Source organism: Eurytemora carolleeae, unplaced genomic scaffold, assembly GCF_000591075.1.
Source record: "Eurytemora carolleeae unplaced genomic scaffold, Eaff_2.0 scaffold568, whole genome shotgun sequence".
NCBI lineage: Eukaryota > Metazoa > Arthropoda > Copepoda > Calanoida > Temoridae > Eurytemora > Eurytemora carolleeae.
In genome coordinates this window covers 196,470-213,432 of record NW_019396882.1, presented here as the reverse complement: position 1 = coordinate 213,432, position 16,963 = coordinate 196,470, and the positions used below count along the sequence as shown (strand labels likewise).

General features: G+C 35.2%; 3 protein-coding genes across 4 annotated transcripts in view; all 3 read left to right on the top strand.

Annotated features, from left to right (window-relative positions):
* The first annotated feature begins 879 nt into the window (after positions 1-879).
* LOC111709711 (uncharacterized protein DDB_G0287625) lies at positions 880-7,400 on the top strand. The gene is made up of 12 exons (XM_023483596.1): positions 880-901; positions 1,789-1,985; positions 2,173-2,244; positions 2,580-2,749; positions 3,113-3,188; positions 3,753-3,858; positions 4,157-4,234; positions 4,766-4,914; positions 5,098-5,160; positions 5,510-5,622; positions 6,593-6,694; positions 7,149-7,400. Exons 2-12 carry the CDS (start codon positions 1,789-1,791, stop codon positions 7,193-7,195), a joined length of 1,173 nt encoding a protein of 390 aa, XP_023339364.1. The 5' UTR covers positions 880-901; the 3' UTR covers positions 7,196-7,400.
* Positions 7,367-16,963, top strand: part of LOC111709709 (rab proteins geranylgeranyltransferase component A-like) — a 10,812-nt gene continuing 1,215 nt past the window's right edge. For both annotated transcript variants that reach the window (XM_023483594.1, XM_023483593.1), the window contains exons 1-16: positions 7,367-7,448; positions 8,477-8,554; positions 9,341-9,470; positions 9,692-10,107; positions 10,477-10,529; positions 11,008-11,089; positions 12,007-12,126; positions 12,247-12,287; positions 13,182-13,312; positions 13,926-13,995; positions 14,220-14,283; positions 14,656-14,766; positions 15,172-15,261; positions 15,599-15,658; positions 16,255-16,369; positions 16,624-16,799. In XM_023483594.1, the coding sequence (XP_023339362.1) occupies positions 7,443-7,448; positions 8,477-8,554; positions 9,341-9,470; positions 9,692-10,107; positions 10,477-10,529; positions 11,008-11,089; positions 12,007-12,126; positions 12,247-12,287; positions 13,182-13,312; positions 13,926-13,995; positions 14,220-14,283; positions 14,656-14,766; positions 15,172-15,261; positions 15,599-15,658; positions 16,255-16,369; positions 16,624-16,799 (1,743 nt within the window). In that variant the 5' untranslated portion in view covers positions 7,367-7,442. The remainder of the gene's footprint in view (positions 7,449-8,476; positions 8,555-9,340; positions 9,471-9,691; positions 10,108-10,476; positions 10,530-11,007; positions 11,090-12,006; positions 12,127-12,246; positions 12,288-13,181; positions 13,313-13,925; positions 13,996-14,219; positions 14,284-14,655; positions 14,767-15,171; positions 15,262-15,598; positions 15,659-16,254; positions 16,370-16,623; positions 16,800-16,963) is intronic.
* LOC111709710 (neurofilament heavy polypeptide) overlaps positions 14,403-16,963 on the top strand; it is a 20,112-nt gene continuing 17,551 nt past the window's right edge. The window contains exon 1 of the mRNA XM_023483595.1: positions 14,403-14,413. The gene's annotated coding sequence lies outside the window, so the exon portion shown is untranslated. The remainder of the gene's footprint in view (positions 14,414-16,963) is intronic.

The window sequence follows — 16,963 nt, the reverse complement described above, 5'->3', positions numbered from 1 at the left end:
AAATTGCAAATAAAATTAAAGTCTGATAAAAGAATTTGAGAAATTATCATGAAACGGAAAATTTTTCAACTGTAAGAAAAGAACATATAGGATCATGAACCGGGGCCTACAATCCTATAGGAGGGGGGGCGTGTCTAGGGAGTAAACAGGTTTCAAGCCCCCCCCCCGCTGATGCTACCCTGTTTGAACTACTCCCGTTTGAATCACCCCCACACCCTCCCCAGTAAGCCACTGATTAAACGTCAAGCTTCTCTGCCACATGCTAAAAGATTTCTGCATCTAATATTTCTGCAAGATTTTTTCGATGGGAGGACAGAATACACCACTCCAAGATTATTTCCCCCCCCCCTCCTCCACACACGCACACACGTTTGTTTTGGTATAAGCCAAATTTATAAAATAATAAACAGTTTTAAAAACCTTTTCTTGAAAATGCATTTTTTTAAATGAGGATATATAGTGTCGTCTTTGATAAAACAATAATTACGCGGCCTCAGTGCTCAATTGCAATTTTATTTTCATAAGCAAAGTTAAGATTTCCACATCTAATTTGCCGAAAAACTGAAATATTGGCGCTTAATAAGTGATGGGATTTTGTCCATATCACATTTACTTCGCAGAAAATAGCCGTCTCAATTTAGTTATTATTTTAAAAGATTACATTAAAGAGAAATCGACTGAAGAAGTGATATTGGAAAATATAAACGTGGACACCTTAGATTGCGTCTCGAGAAATAAATAACATTCTGATTTGGATTTTTGGTTTAAGATGAGAAAAATGCAGAAAATGTACAATGTCGGGTTTAAAATGAAATGTTATAAAAATGAAAATGATTTACGAGACAAAATAAGCTAATTTATCAAATGATAAAAGATAAATAATTAAAGGTTGATATATTAGGTAGTACTAACAATAAATGGGTCCGTCCTAGCTAGTATACGGTTTTTGGACCCCCATCTATACATTTTGTACATGACCATTAATTTTCCGAAAAATTATTAATTTTATATAATGTTAGGGTTAGGATAAGACAGTTTCTTGGCCGAGTGCTGCAGCTGGGACAGTCTAGGGGGTCAAGCGCGACGGCTAGGACAGTCCAGGGGCCTAGCGTCGCGGCTAGCGCTGGGGCCATATGAGCACTTGTTTTCAGATAAATTAATATTTATTTTGTAATATTATAGGATTAGGTTAAGAGAATTTCTGGGCCGAGCGCTGCGGCTAGGAAAGGCCAGGGCCGAGACTAGGACAGGCTAAGGGGCCGGGCGCTGCGGCCAAATGACCAATTTTATCCATGTGTTGCATATGAGATCCTTGCACAAAATTGATGGGAGGGGAGTGGGGGGGGGGGTCCAAAAAATCGTATAATAGGAAATTACCGCAATAAATTACGTATTATTATTTATTAATAATGGTAATGTATCAAGAATTTAAGGGATAAACGAGTTCATCGGGCGATGAGATTTTATACTATTTCTTAAAAAACATTTTCTTGTTATTGTTAGGGTTCAAGAAATGAATTCATTTTTGAGTAAAGTTTTATTTACTATAAAATTAATTTGATATAGGGAATTGATAACTATTTATTGTGTAAATATGGAGTTTTATTCGCTTTTAAGATAATAAATAATATTTTGTGTTTAATGCATTAAAAAAAGGTTTTGAAAAACCTTGTCCTTTGATTTTTCATGTTTTTCTCATGGCATCATTTCCCTGAGGAGGGGGGTGGGGGGTGGTTTAATTCTTTAAACAAATATATTCCTGAAGAATCTAGACATCTCTGATTTCAGATGGACTCCGGAGCCGGGCCCAGCAGTAGCTCCGGTAAGCTGGGAGATCTACTCCGTAAGAAGTATATCGATAAGGCGGAGGAGGGGGAGATACAGACAGACGAGAACGAGGGGAGGAGGAGCAGAAGTAGGACTAGGAGTAGGAGTAGGAGAAGGAGATCAAGTAGCAGCAGTTCATCATCTTCCGGCACCAGCAGGAAACTAGAATCAATATTCAACAAAATTTAATATTTTAAATTAATAAAAAATTGATAAAAGTTACTTTTTATTGAAGTGAACCGAAAAACATTTAGATGAATATTTTATTTCTTAAAAATTTAATTTCTCAATTGTCTTCTTTAAAATGGAAAACTTATTCCAAGATCATTGATTGTCTGTTCCTAGATCAAGATCAAGATCAAGAAGAAAGAAAAGTTCAAGATCAAGAGGCAAATCCAACTCCAGGAGCAGATCAAGGTAATAAAAAAAAATCCCATCCATGGTTGTTATGAAAATGTTAATGAAAGTTTATAAAATGGATTTAAGACACCAGTAATAAGGTGTATAGAAATAAACGTTTATCAATCAATCAATCAATTAAGTTAGAAAATGTTCTCGGTATTATTTTTGCCTAGTATCCAGAACACAACAATTTGCATGCATTTACGATGTAGAACGGTTTCCTTCAAAACTATATCTGATCATTGCTTTCTAGTGTGTTAGTGTTAAATTTTGTAAATGCATACCGAGTATCAATATGGGTCGGAAATACAAATATTGAAATTACGTCTACACTATACAATCCACTTCAGATCTGGAAGGAAGAACGGTGGCGAGGATCGGCGACGTCGTCGACGTCGAGATGAGGGTGACGAGTATGAGGAGGGAGAGGAAGACCCGGAGGGGTATCTGTATATGGATGAGGATGGATACTATTATGATGAGGAGGGGAACTGCTACTACTATGAGGATGAGGATGAAGGTATAATATCATCATCATTTTCTATGATTTGGAACTTTGAATAGATAATTAGGTAACCTATCATTGGCTGTTTAATTAGAGATAGCTTAAAATACTTACAAACTGTTAAAAATATTGATAAAACTGGAAAAATGCGCAAAAAATTCAGATTCATGATCATGGTCGCCCAATAATGATGTAATCTGGTTTTCATATCTTCATAGATGATAAAAATCATTTTAAAACATTATTTTTGCTCATCCTTGTTTTTAAAAATCAGATATCGAAGTTAGTATTGTTGCATATTACATAATCAAACTGATAATTTTTAAGAAACATTATATATTAGAAATATAAAAAGAAAAACAAGATTTTATTTATCAGGAGATCTAAAGAATAAAGGATATGATTGTCATAACTGTAAACAAAAGGGACACAAGTTTGATAACTGTCCTTACAGGTAGGGATCTTATTCATTAAATATTATTAATATACATGTATTTAAGAAAGGTAGAAATGTCGATGGTGTGTCACAAGAATAGGGTCAGAGTGTGCGTAGACGTGAAAGCACCCTGGATAATTTTATCTACTATCATCTTTTTTATTTTATAAAAACTTATTGTCAAAAAATTATGATATAACTATATTTGGTTTTAATGCGTTACAAAAAATTAATAATACTGATAACAATTATATGCATTTAGATAAAAAATTATTTATATTAGATTTATCATAAAATTTGCTTAACAAAATGGTTTAATTATTTTTTTTTTTTAAATACAGCCAAATAATAAATTAAAACGATGTCAAAATTTAACATTTTATTTAATGCTTCCCTTTCTAGATATAAAATTTATTATTTTAAATCTTTTTCTTTTTAATATATAGGCCAAGAAACCAAGAGTCAAGCTTAAAAATCCATCGTCTAATGTTATTTTTGTCGTAATTCTGGGAACTAATGAATCCAATGAGTGAAGTCATAAACTAAGATATGATCTCATTCATAAATCACGAATCATTGTAGGGCAATCCCGGAGGATCCCAAGTTCTGTAATATTTGTGCTGAGGAGGCGAGACTTTGTGAATGTCGAGCTTGTAGGATCTGCTACGATGAGAAGCATTGGTGGAAGGTAGGTTAAGTTTTCAAGTGCAAGACACGACAAACTAAAGTAAAGTTCACGTAAAATTGAAATCTCATGTTTTCAATCATTACTCCTCTTTTTTAAGAGCTCTAGAAGAGAACAAAAATATTTTGAATTTCTATATTATAGATTTGATTTTCGCATACTTGTTCCTAAAACCAAAACTGAAGGAGCCACTAGTTATTCCTGTAATGTTGCATAAATTTGACCATCTTCTCCTGGCTAGTTTACATTGGATAAGTTACCAATGTCCCTACCCTGTTATTAAACTTGTTATATTGTTAAGGAATGTCCCTACCGTGTTGAGGGGTTCTACAAAATGACTGAGGAAGAATATAACAATCTTCAGTATGAGATTGAACAGGTTAGACAACTTGACATGTTGGCACAGACTAAAGAATAATTATTCATATTTCTTTGACATCTTGAAATGGAACGGAAGTATCTTATTAGGAGAAAACTTGTCAGTTCGAGTTTTCATTCCCCCTCCCCCCTCCCTATCAATTCCCTTTCTCAAATTTCGTCATCTTTTGTTTCAAATTAATAATTATCAATATGGTGTTCTTGCATCCTATGTTGGTTTAAAACATCAAAAATAATCTGAAACGAATTAATAGGTTAACATCCAAAAAAAGCAAAAACAGAAAAAAACGCATCCTAGACATTTTCTCCTTATTTTTTCTCATTTACATGTTTTTGTTTTGACTGACAACTTTACTTCCGTTTTTAGGCGGTTATTTTTAAAGAGGGCTTAGAACATTCCCGTGGTTCTCCCGAGTTCCTCAATCAAAATTTGATTAAAATGGGGTTCCTGAGTTATGATCGGACAAACAAACCAACAGACAAACAGTGATTACAACTTTATATATATTTATTTATCATATTTTGATAATAGGCTCAGTTGATGAATATTGAGAAGAAGAAGAAGCAGTTGGCGGAGAAGAAGAAGAAAAGGGAAGAATATGACAAGGATAGGGGGGGAAGGAGGGGGGGAGCTGATGGTTTGCCAGATCTCAAGTATGAGATAGAACAAGAACGGAAAAGGTTAATGGGACAGACAAACTTGGTTCATCATTCCTAAACTTGTGCAATGTGCGGAGTTGATGGGACGTTACGCAAGTTTTAGATTACGTGTTTTTGATTTATAGTTTTTTTTCTTTTAAATTCTAAGGTTTTTTTCCCTTAAAACAGAATTTTTATTTAATATATAAGTTTGTCTGTCAATAGTAGAGGACGAGGGGGAAGGGATGGAGACAGAGACAGGCGCAGCAGAGATAGACGACGCTCCAGGTAGGGCTGGATTCTGTAACAAGATGCTCCAGGTAGGGTTGGATACTGTAACAAGATGCTCCGGGTAGGGTTGGATACTGTAACAAGATGCTCCAGGTAGGGTTGGATACTGTAACAAGATGCTCCAGGTAGGGTTGGATACTGTAACAATATGCTCCAGGTAGGGTTGGATACTGTAACAAGATGCTCCAGGTAGGGTTGGATACTGTACTTTTATTCTAGTAATTTAAGGGTGGACGATTTCAGGACAAAATCCTTCTTAAGTTGAACATTATACCATTTTTTATAAATTTTTATCATTTTTTTAAAAAGTTTTTTATTAAACTCTATGTTTAAATTTTTTTTTCAGATCCCGTCGACGGTCCCGAACTAGGTCTAGGTCTAGGACCAGGGGTAAGTCCAGGGACAAGGGTAGAGGATCAGGAAGAGATAGAAGATCAAAGTCCAAGGATAAAAATAAAGGTAAAATGATTGTTGGAGTCCATTTCAAGTTTCAGATCAGAAGTTATTGTAAATCTTATTTGTTGATTTCAATGTTAATATTATATGTTAAAGTATTGCAGTGTTTTCTGTGTAGGGTCTGTGTCTGGGTATAGACGGTATTATGTACAGTACTGTAGTGTATTCTGTGTAGGATCTGTGCCTGGGTATAGACGGTTTTATGTACAGCACTCAATTGTATACTGTGTAGGATCTGGGCCTGGGTATAGACGGTATTATGTACAGTACTGTAGTGTATTCTATGTAGGATCTAGGCCTGGGTATAGACGGTATTATGTACAGTACTGTAGTGTATTCTGTGTAGGATCTGGGTCTGGATATAGACGGTATTATGTACAGTACTGTAGTGTATTCTGTGTAGGATCTGGGCCTGGATATAGACGGTATTATGTACAGTACTGTAGTGTATTCTGTGTAGGATCTGGGCCTGGATATAGACGGTATTATGTACAGTACTGTAGTGTATTCTGTGTAGGATCTGGGCCTGGATATAGACGGTATTATGTACAGTACTGTAGTGTATTCTGTGTAGGATCTGGGCCTGGATATAGACGGTATTATGTACAGTACTGTAGTGTATTCTGTGTAGGATCTGGGCCTGGATATAGACGGTATTATGTACAGTACTGTAGTGTATTCTGTGTAGGATCTGGGCCTGGATATAGACGGTATTATGTACAGTACTGTAGTGTATTCTGTGTAGGATCTGGGCCTGGATATAGACGGTATTATGTACAGTACTGTAGTGTATTCTGTGTAGGATCTGGGCCTGGATATAGACGGTATTATGTACAGTACTGTAGTGTATTCTGTGTAGGATCTGGGCCTGGATATAGACGGTATTATGTACAGTACTGTAGTGTATTCTGTGTAGGATCTGGGTCTGGGTATAGACGGTATTATGTACAGTACTGTAGTGTATTCTGTGTAGGATCTGGGTCTGGGTATAGACGGTATTATGATGACAGTGGAGAAGAGAGGGATGGCTCACCGGAAGACAAGGATAAGACCAAGGGAGAGAAAAAGAAACCAGGTGGGCATTATTCTGTGATATATTCATTAATCCTTCAACCATTTATCTTTTAGTCCTTGATCTATTGTACTCTCTTATTTTTTCTTTCCAATTAAAGGGTCTGTACGCGTATTTTCAAGTGAACATCCATGCAAAGATGGAAATGCCCGGTTCATAACAGTATCCTATATGCATTAACTGATCAATTGTGAATTATAAATCAATGTTCATAATTTTGGAAATCTGATTATTTTCAACTGTGGCTTCAATACATAAGGGACTTGCAGGAAAACTTGTAGAAATTATCAGAATTAAACACTTAAACCTAGAAAAATACAATACCTTCCCCTTAAGTTATCTTAGATCTCGATATTTATTATCCTATTCTTTTCACCTCTTTACTATCTCTCTTTTTGCTCATTTGATCCCCCCCCCCTCCCTATTTTCATAGATATTAAATTTGACGATATTTAAGGACGGAACTACAGGAAGAACGGAAGAAACGACAGTGACAGTGATTAGGCCAAGAAAAGAAGAAGCGTCCAGAAAAGTCTGATGCAACAAAGATCCTTATTCGGAGTTTTGATTAATTGTAAATAATATTTTGTTAAATATTGCATGTCAATTTTTTTTCTCTGCATTTAGACCTACAGAAAATTTCTTAGTTTCCAACATATAATCATTTAATCACCCTCCGAACCAAATATTGTAAAGTGTTTCGTTTTCAGATTAAAAAATAACAGGTTGACTGACGTGACTGTATTCACATATGCAGGTATACAATACATATATTTGAGAAGAATTAAACGAGATTATGAACATTGTTGCTAAAGTGCCTGGTGTTGCCCGTGGAATTTCTTAATAAAATCGAATTTTGAAGAAGAAAAAAATCAAGTTTTTTTAAGCCTATGTTTTCTCAACAAAAAAATCAGCCAATTTGGTCCAGCCTTTTGGCCAGCTTTAGCTAACATATATATATAAATATATACATACATACATATATACATGAGCGAAGAGCTTTATTTTACAGATATAATCTTCTTTTTAAATTCAAATTGATTGAGATATCTTTGTTTTTCAGATAGAAATTTGTTACCCAGATGAGATCAAAAAATAGCTAAATTTTACGTCATAATTTGAGGATATGGCACTCACTCACTAGACACTTACAAATTCGTTAACTATCACTTCCTATGATATTTTTTATTTCTTTTTTATATTAATTCTTGTAGCTTTTGTTTATTTAATATTTTTGTTTTTATTTGGGGTCCTTCATCCTAAACTTCTCTTCCCCTAAATCAATCCTCGCAAGAAATGTAAGTTTTATCAGAAATTTGTTCTTAAACTTTTTATTGAGAACATATATGAATGTCAACATGAAAAAAAAATTCACTTAAACAAAAAACTGGAAGACAATTGATAGATAGATAGACAGATATAGATAGATAGAAGCAGATTGTGATGGTAATCAACCATTATCCACAAAGCCGATTAAACATGTCAGCATACTAGGGGTACCGACAGGGCCACTAGGGATCTGTTGGATTAAACATGTCAGCATACTAGGGGTACCGACAGGGCCACTAGGGATCTGTTGGATTAAACATGTCAGCATACTAGGGGTACCGACAGGGCCACTAGGGGTCTGTTGGTTATACAGAAGGGCCCGTTGTAGACAGCAATAGGCTTGTTTCTAACTAATATATTTACACTCGGCTCTTCACTGAGTTAGTGTGATGGAACTCAACTGGACGGGAGCGCAAGCCTATTCTTCAGAATTCATATTTGTATTCATATTTGTAGAGAGTTAGTGCTCAGAACTTTCACCTGCATAAAGCGAAGATAATGTCGAGTACACTAGATCTTCCAGACCAGTTCCAGGTATTTACTAGATCTTCCAGACCAGTTTCAGTATTTACTGCCCAGATAGCTAGGCGAGATTTTGTTGAAATGCCGTTGGAAGAGATGTTATAATATACTGCCAAGGGAATGCAGTGCTTAGGATCCATATCCGTATCCTGGATCCGCACTGAAAAAAATAGATCTGGATCCAAGCCATGATTATTTCTTCAAGATTTACTGCATTTTTTAACAAAGAGGGATCATGAAATTTTATAATGTCTATTTCCTCAAAAGTTCAGGTTTGGGTTTTGAGAGTAAAAAAATATTTTTTTTTGCAGTTTTTGGTTGACCTTATGTCCATTGGATCCGGATCCAGAAAGCCGAAATCTTGTGGATCCAACAGATCCGGATCCTAAGCACTGCCAGGGAGGTTGGGTTTATGTCCAGCCCGGGGAGGCGGGGTAAAAATCAATAGCCTGAGTGGGCGGGGTTAATAAGTCCAACCCCAGTTAGGCGTAACTGGACTTGTGGAGAGTTTTTATTAATAAAGATGGTTTATCCTAGTTGGTGGTGGTAGGAACTGGACTGGTGGAGAGTATAGTTTTATTAATAAAGATGGTTTATCCTAGTTGGTGGTGGTAGGAACTGGACTGGTGGAGAGTATATTTTTTATTAATAAAGATGGTTTATCCTAGTTGGTGGTGGTAGGAACTGGACTGGTGGAGAGTATAGTTTTATTAATAAAGATGGTTTATCCTAGTTGGTGGTGGTAGGAACTGGACTGGTGGAGAGTATAGTTTTATTAATAAAGATGGTTTATCCTAGTTGGTGGTGGTAGGAACTGGACTGGTGGAGAGTATAGTTGCTGCTGCTGCGGCTAGGATGGGACACACTGTACTGCATATAGATACTGCAGGGTATTATGGAGGAGATTTTGCATCATTTACACTTGAAGGTGAGAAATTATTAGTGAAACTTTTACGCAAAAATTTATTTATTTGTTCGAAATTCCCAATATATTGGGGGAAAGTATGGTTTTTCAAGGAGGGGGGGGGGGGGGGGTTGATATTTGAAAATGTGTCAACAAATTGGAAAATTCCAACTAATCCAATAAACCTATAAGTTTTGTTTTCTACCACCCTCCTGTTATGATTGATTAAAATCTGGATTATTCAGGTCTTGATGTTTGGATTAAAAGTAGCGATGAATCACAGGAAAACTCAAAACAATCTGATTCTTCTCCTGGTCAATCTGAACAATCTCCTGATCAATCTGAACCTTCTCCTGATCAATCTGAACAATCTCCTGATCAATCTGAACCTTCTCCCGAAACCCCTGACCTCCCTGAACTAGGAAAAGGAGAAGAATATCTGAACCTGGGCAGTTTTAAAACGGTAGAAAACCTCCGTCAAACCTGGTTTGTTGAGACCAGCTCTCTTGGAAATGAAAAACCCACGAACCCTGATCTGAACCTAAATCCTTCAGACCCCGAAACATCTGAATCCTTGAGTCCCAAAGCTGAAACATCTGAATCAAGTCTTAAAGCTAATCCCTCAAAAGAATCCAAAGTTTGGAGCAAAGAAACTCTGTTGGTAAGTTCGCATTAAACTTGAGATTGCTGTAAGATCTGTATTCTGTATTGTAATCTTATTTGAGGATGAAAATGCGTTTCTGTTCAACCGAACTAAATAAAGGCATTGCATGTCAGATTTTTAATTCATCTGGACTAAATATATAAAATACATTTCAGGTTTTTGTTCAATTGAACTAAATAAGCATTGCATCTTCGGGGTTTGTTCAACTGAACTAAATATTAACAATGTATATATGGTTTTTGTTCAACTGAACTATAAAAATACATATCTGAACATGCGTCGATCTGGTTTCTGTTTAACTGAACTAAATATAAAAATTTCAGCTTCAATATCTGTTCAACTGAACTAATCTTTTTTTTTTAATAGAAAGAGTCTAGACGGTTTAATATAGACCTTACACCTCGTCTTCTTTATGCGAGGTAATTACAAAATGCTATTTGTTACATTATTTGTTGTGCATATTGTATATATCTCATTTTTACACGACATAATTGTCATCCACTTTCTAAGGGTGAACACTGAAAATTAAAGAAGGGGAAGAAAATTTAGTTAATTTTTTTAATTCGTAAAATCTCTGGTTTTCATGAAAGAAGTTAACATATTATTTCAAGTTACAATATTGTGTTCAGGGGAAGTATGGTCGAACTAGGGATAAGTTTTAATATTGTGTTCAGGGGAAGTATGGTCGAACTGTTGATAAGTTCCAATATTGTGTTCAGGGGAAGCAGGTCGAACTATTGATAAGTTTTAATATTGTGTTCAGGGGAAGTATGGTCGAACTGTGATAAGTTCTAATATTGTGTTCAGGGGAAGTATGGTCGAACTATTGATAAATTCCAATATTGTGTTCAGGGGGAGTATGATCGAATTATTGATAAATTCCAATATTGTGTTCAGGGGAAGTATGGTCGAACTACTAATTAGTTCCAATATTGCCCGGTACACTGAGTTTAAGTCTGTTACAAGAGTTCTCACACAGGTAAACCTAGTGATCGAGTATGAAAATATATATCAATTTAATATCTATGTATTCTTACACTGCACACTGGACACTGAACACTTTTAGTTTACAGTTTACAGATTACAGTTTACAGTTTACAGTTTACAGTTTACAGTTTACAGTTTACAGTTTACAGTTTACAGTTTACAGTTTACAGTTTACAGAATGATAAATTTTTTGAAAACTTTGAATGCTAATATCTCAATTTTTTAAGAGAAAATTATACTAAGCAACTTATTTAAAACCCACGGGTGCAAATTTTTAGCAGAAACGTGGATATGCACATGACCCCTTGCAATCCGGNTTTACAGTTTACAGTTTACAGTTTACAGTTTACAGTTTACAGTTTACAGTTTACAGTTTACAGTTTACAGTTTACAGTTTACAGTTTACAGTTTACAGTCAAAACTACATTTTACAGTTAACAGTTTACAGTTTACAATCAACACTAGATTTTACAGTTAACACATAACATTTTACATTTTACAGTTTAGAATTTACTCAGTAAACACTTTACACATTACTATGTACACTATTTACTGTACACTGTACACCGTATAGATAGGTGGAATGTTGGAGCATGTACTTAGCAGTGTATTCAGTACTGAACATATCTCTGCACACTGTGCACTGTACACTTTACACTTTACAGTTGAAAGATAGATGGAAGGTTGGAGCATGTACCTAGCAGTAGAGCGTATGTATTTAGTACTAAACATATCTCTGTACACTGTACACTATATACTGTACACTTAACTATCTATGTACACTGTACACTGTACAGATAAATGGAAGGTTGGAGCATGTACCTAGCAGTAGAGCTGATGTATTCAGTACGAAACATATATCTGTACACTATATACTGTACACTTTACATTACACTTTACACTTTACAGATAGATGGAAGGTTGGAGCATGTACCTAGCAGTAGAGCTGATGTATTCAGTACGAAACATATATCTGTTGTTGAGAAAAGGATTCTTATGAAGTTTCTCTCTCTCTGCATCTCAGAAAAGGTTCGTAAAAGTTTTATTTTAAAGATAATTTAAGAACATTTTCGTTTAAACTCTAATCTGATTACTGAATATGGNTTTAATATAATCGTAAAATCATCTGAAAGATAAAAAACATTTTAGGATGAAGATATAATGAAAGGAATGGAGGAGAAACCATTTAGGAACCAAAATTATAAAAATTACTCAAGATTAATTGTATTCATTTAAGATTTTTAAAAAGAACAATCTGGCCTAAAAGAATACCAAAAGCATATAAAGAAATGATAAGTCGGCAAAAAGTAGAATAAAAATGAAAGATAAAAAAGTAGAATAAAGCTGAAAATTTCAATTCTTTTTTAATATTCTGAAAGCGGAATGGTAATAATTTTCTGTATTATCTTACGGAAATTAAGCAAAAACCTTAGCATCATAGCCGCGGCGCTCGGCTCCGATTGCAGCATAGAAGGCGCCTCAGAAGGCTAACCTAACTTTTGGGAAGTTGCCGCTTGGGAATTTTCAAATTTGGGAAGTTGCCACTTCGGAAATTGTCACTAGTGAAGTCGCCCTTGGGAAAATGCCTTTGGGAAAATACCTAACACCATTTCGGGGCTATGCGTTTTGGATCGTTTTTTAAGAACAAATTTAATCAAACTTCAAAGATTTCAAAACGTGTAATGTTAAAGTTTGCTTTTGTTGAATTTTGGAATAATCCTTATTCTAAAAAATCGGAAAAACAATTAAAAACGATTAAAAACGTGTTGTACGTTCGTATTTTCATAATTTTTGGGATTATTTTTTATTATCTTTTTGCATGTATCTTCTGCAAGGGTCAATTGTTAATATACTTAAAGGAAGGAAAATGTTTGCAATAATCTTTTTTTAAAACATTTTCTTCACTAACATTATGTCTAATTTTGACCCTGAAAGAAAATATGGGCAAAAAACGAAAAACGATAAACAAAGCAACTGAAAGCACAACATCCAACAACAGATAAATTAGAACAAATTCCAACCAGCGAGGACTAATGAGAAGAGACAATGAAGATTTTCTATTTTATTTGAAATTTGGTTTGAAGAGAGTTCTTGAAGCATGAGAAGTTGACAGACAACCTGATTCATTTTGTTCTGTATTCAATAGCAATGGTCAAACCTGATACAAACACAGTTCAAGGAATTCAACAAACTAGGAAGTTTTTATCCAGTCTTGGTAATTGAATTCTAATATTAAAATTAAAAGAATACAGTATGAACCGGAAAACTCTGGAATAGGAAGACGACATTAAAACAGTACTGAAGTGTGTTTTAAATTGTTACAAAGAAAAAAGTTTTATTTGGGACTTATTAAATCACTTATTCAGGGAAATGGGTCTATGCTACACAATTGCTCTGTCTTGTGTTCATTGGACTATTTATTTAAGTCAATTTTGGGTGTAAAAGTCGTCTTTCTATTCCAAAGTTTTCTGGTTCTCGTTGTATGAGATCCTTTTTTAGACTTAATAAATTATTTATTAAAAAAAGTTTCAATTTGGTCAAACGATTCATAGGAAGTGTTTCTTTGCTACAAAGCCGGAAACTTTTTAAAATGGTGGATCGAGCTGATCTATTGGTGACATGGAAACGCCTCAACACGGAAACGACTCAACACGGAAATGCCTCAAAAAAACAGAATCATAAAACTAATTTAATGTCGTCTTCTAACTGGGGGTTATACCGAGTTAAACTCGTTCTCTTCATTAAGAAGTTCCCAGCATAGATTATAATTAATTTATTTATTATTTATCCCTGATGTCAATCTTGATTTTAAATGAATGTATTTTTAGGACGGTTCGGCAGTACACCTTTCCTTTGGTCCATGTATGGTAGCGGAGAACTCCCGCAAGCATTTTGCAGGTTAGGCGGTATTCCGTGTACACTGTACACTCTTGTACATATGTACAAGTGCGCAAATTTTAAATGCAATATTTCACAGTATAAGCATATCGAAATCTTTTCTAAACGTCTCGCCCTGCTCCCCCTTACCCCCCCTCTCCTTGGAGATAAAAATATTTAGGTCTCCTCTCCCCCCTAGACAAATTCCTGTACATTTTTATGTATTTAATTTTTCATTGTTTAAGGTTATGTGCAGTGTACGGTGGGGTTTACTACTTAGGCCGGGCTTTAGATAATATAATAATTAAGGTGAGAAGAGAAAATTCCTCCACAATATTACATTCTCATACCATACATTGCCGGTCAATCCCTTCAAAGAATTAATAAATAATTTTTTTCTTCAAAATATTAACCTTCCTACATTTTACTTTTAAAAGAGGGCCGTGATTTCGTCAAAGAAGAAAATTCGATTGGTACTATTAAATATATGTGTATTCTGGATTTCAAGTAGTTAAATGGCTTTACTTTCCATTGCAGGTAGTAGTTAAAAATCTTGAATTTTAAATTGAACAAACAAAAACAGTAAAAAAAACATGTAATAATCTGAACTTCGCTGGTCTTGAAACATGGAGTCACGACGCTGAAATTATAGAGAAAATACTATTTACAGATTGGTTTCAGGATGGTAAATGTATTGGTGTTGTTGCTGGTGGCAAGCGTATACTTTGTGATTATCTTGTTCTCCCAGATACTCTTACTCCGGATACAATCCTTCCTTCGACCCTTCTCCAGGTATACTCTTACTCCGGATACAATCCTTCCATCAACCCTTCTCCAGGTATACTCTTACTCCGGTTACAATCCTTCCTTCGACCCTTCTCCAGGTATTCTTACTCCGGATACAATCCTTCCATCAACCCTTCTCCAGGAATACTCTTACTCCGGATACAATCCTTCCATCAACCCTTCTCCAGGTATACTCTTACTCCGGATACAATAATTCCTTCAACCCTTCCCCAGGTATACTCTTTCTCCGGATACAATCCTTCCTTCAACCCTTATCCAGGTATACTCTTACTCCAGATACAATCCTCCCTTTAACCTTTCTCCAGGTATTCTCTTACTCCGGATACAATACTTCCTGGTACTCCGATTTATGTATAAATATATAATATAAAATATATAATCTGTGTACAGGTTGGTACCCGGAGAAGTATGTTTATAACTGAAACCTCTCTACTCCCATCAGAGAAGGAGCAAATTACTCTACTCACCATGCAAACACAGGAATGTCATCTATATATAAAGTTGCAATCTCTGTTTGTCTGATCATAACTCGGGAATCTCTCGACCTATTTCTAAAATTTTGAGTGGTGTACTTGGGAGAGCCTCGGGAATGTTATTAGCTTGGTTTTGAGATTATAAGCTGAGTGGATCGTGAAAAATAGCTAACATCGTAATTTACGACAAGGGGCGTGCAAATGGTGGGAATAACTATGACTCCCCTGGTACACGCTGGGTTCCCAATGTAGTTTATCATAAAAGATAAAGCTTTCCTATGTAAAAAGTTCGCTTCATCTCGATATGTCTTTGTTAATGTGTTAGTTGATGAACAAAATATCAGGAACCACTGCATGTTATTGAAGTGGGCCCCGGCACTGCCACTTGTCCTAAAGGATTGCAGGTAAAGATCTTGTTAAAAATATAAAAGTAAAACCCAGAAAATATTTATTACGGAAGAACTGGTCATTTATGGGTCAATGTGAAGCGGGGTAAACTTCAAGATTAAACATGTTGTGAAAATTATTGAATTCTTTGTATTTAAAAAGCAGTTGAACCACCTGTACTCTATTGAACTACATCTATCAATTATAAATTTCCTTGTCCCTTTTTTCGCTCAAGAGGTATAACAATTTAACCCTTTCCTCCAACAGAATCCATTACCGAAAAATCCGTTGATTTTAATCCAGGTGGTTCTTGACAGCTCTAAGGATTAAGGAGAGGATTAGTTAATCCTTTAATATATTTCCAGGTGGTTCACGCTAGCTATAAGGATTATGGAGATGATTAGTTAATCTTTTAATATATTTCCATGTGGTTCATGCAAGCTATAAGGATTAAGGAGAGGATTAGTTAATCCTTTATTATATTTCTAGGTGGTTCACGCTAGCTATAAGGATTAAGGAGAGGATTAGTTAATCCTTTATTATATTTCCAGGTGGTTCATGCTAGCTATAAGGATTAAGGAGAGGATTAGTTAATCCTTTATTATATTTCTAGGTGGTTCATGCTAGTTGTAAAGATTGGGGGGAGGAGATTGAAGAACGTGTAAGAGAAGTTCTACCGGAGAAATCTATTCTTTACTCTCTCTCTTTTATTCAGAAAACAAGAACAGGTTATTCAAAACAAAGACGAGTTTTAAAAGGATAAAACAAGCATAGCACACATTTTCCAATCCCAGTGTTAATTTCTTTTATCATTTAATGCCTTACAAAACAATTTGATGCTCCGTCATTTCATTAAAAAACACATTTATGTTTGTTAAAGTAAATAATACAATCAAAAAAAGAAAAGTGTTGTAGACACCTGCTTAAGAAATAATTAACTCTGACAAGATTTGAAACCCAAAATTCATATTGTCGTATGTAGGTGATGTTGGAACCACGCTGGAGAATGTATACCGAGCTGAAGGACCCTACCCTGAGTTAGACTTCGACACCTCCGTCCTTAGCGCGGAGCAGATTTATGCCCGGATGTTCCCCGGGGAGGAGTTCCTGCCAAGGGCACCAGATCCGGAAGAAATTATTATTGGAGAAGAAAATGAGGTATTTTGTTTCATTTTATTTTAACAGAATTGTCCTCCCGTCTTTTTTCTCTCAATGCAACGATCCTTGAAATGAAAGGTTTCCAATTTTTTCGAGGCAAATATGTGACAGTTTTTCTAATCGTTTCGTGGATTTTTGTTAATATTTTCTCACGTTTTTCAAGA

What these genes read in the sequence shown, in the direction of transcription:
- LOC111709711 (XM_023483596.1), top strand. Translation starts at nt 1,789, where the DNA reads ATGGACTCCGGAGCCGGGCCCAGCAGTAGCTCCGGTAAGCTGGGAGAT. An exon ending in TTTGATAACTGTCCTTACAG is followed by an intron (nt 3,189 to 3,752) that starts GTAGGGATCTTA and finishes GAATCATTGTAG; the next exon opens with GGCAATCCCGGAGGATCCCA. An exon ending in TTCAGTATGAGATTGAACAG is followed by an intron (nt 4,235 to 4,765) that starts GTTAGACAACTT and finishes TTTTGATAATAG; the next exon opens with GCTCAGTTGATGAATATTGA.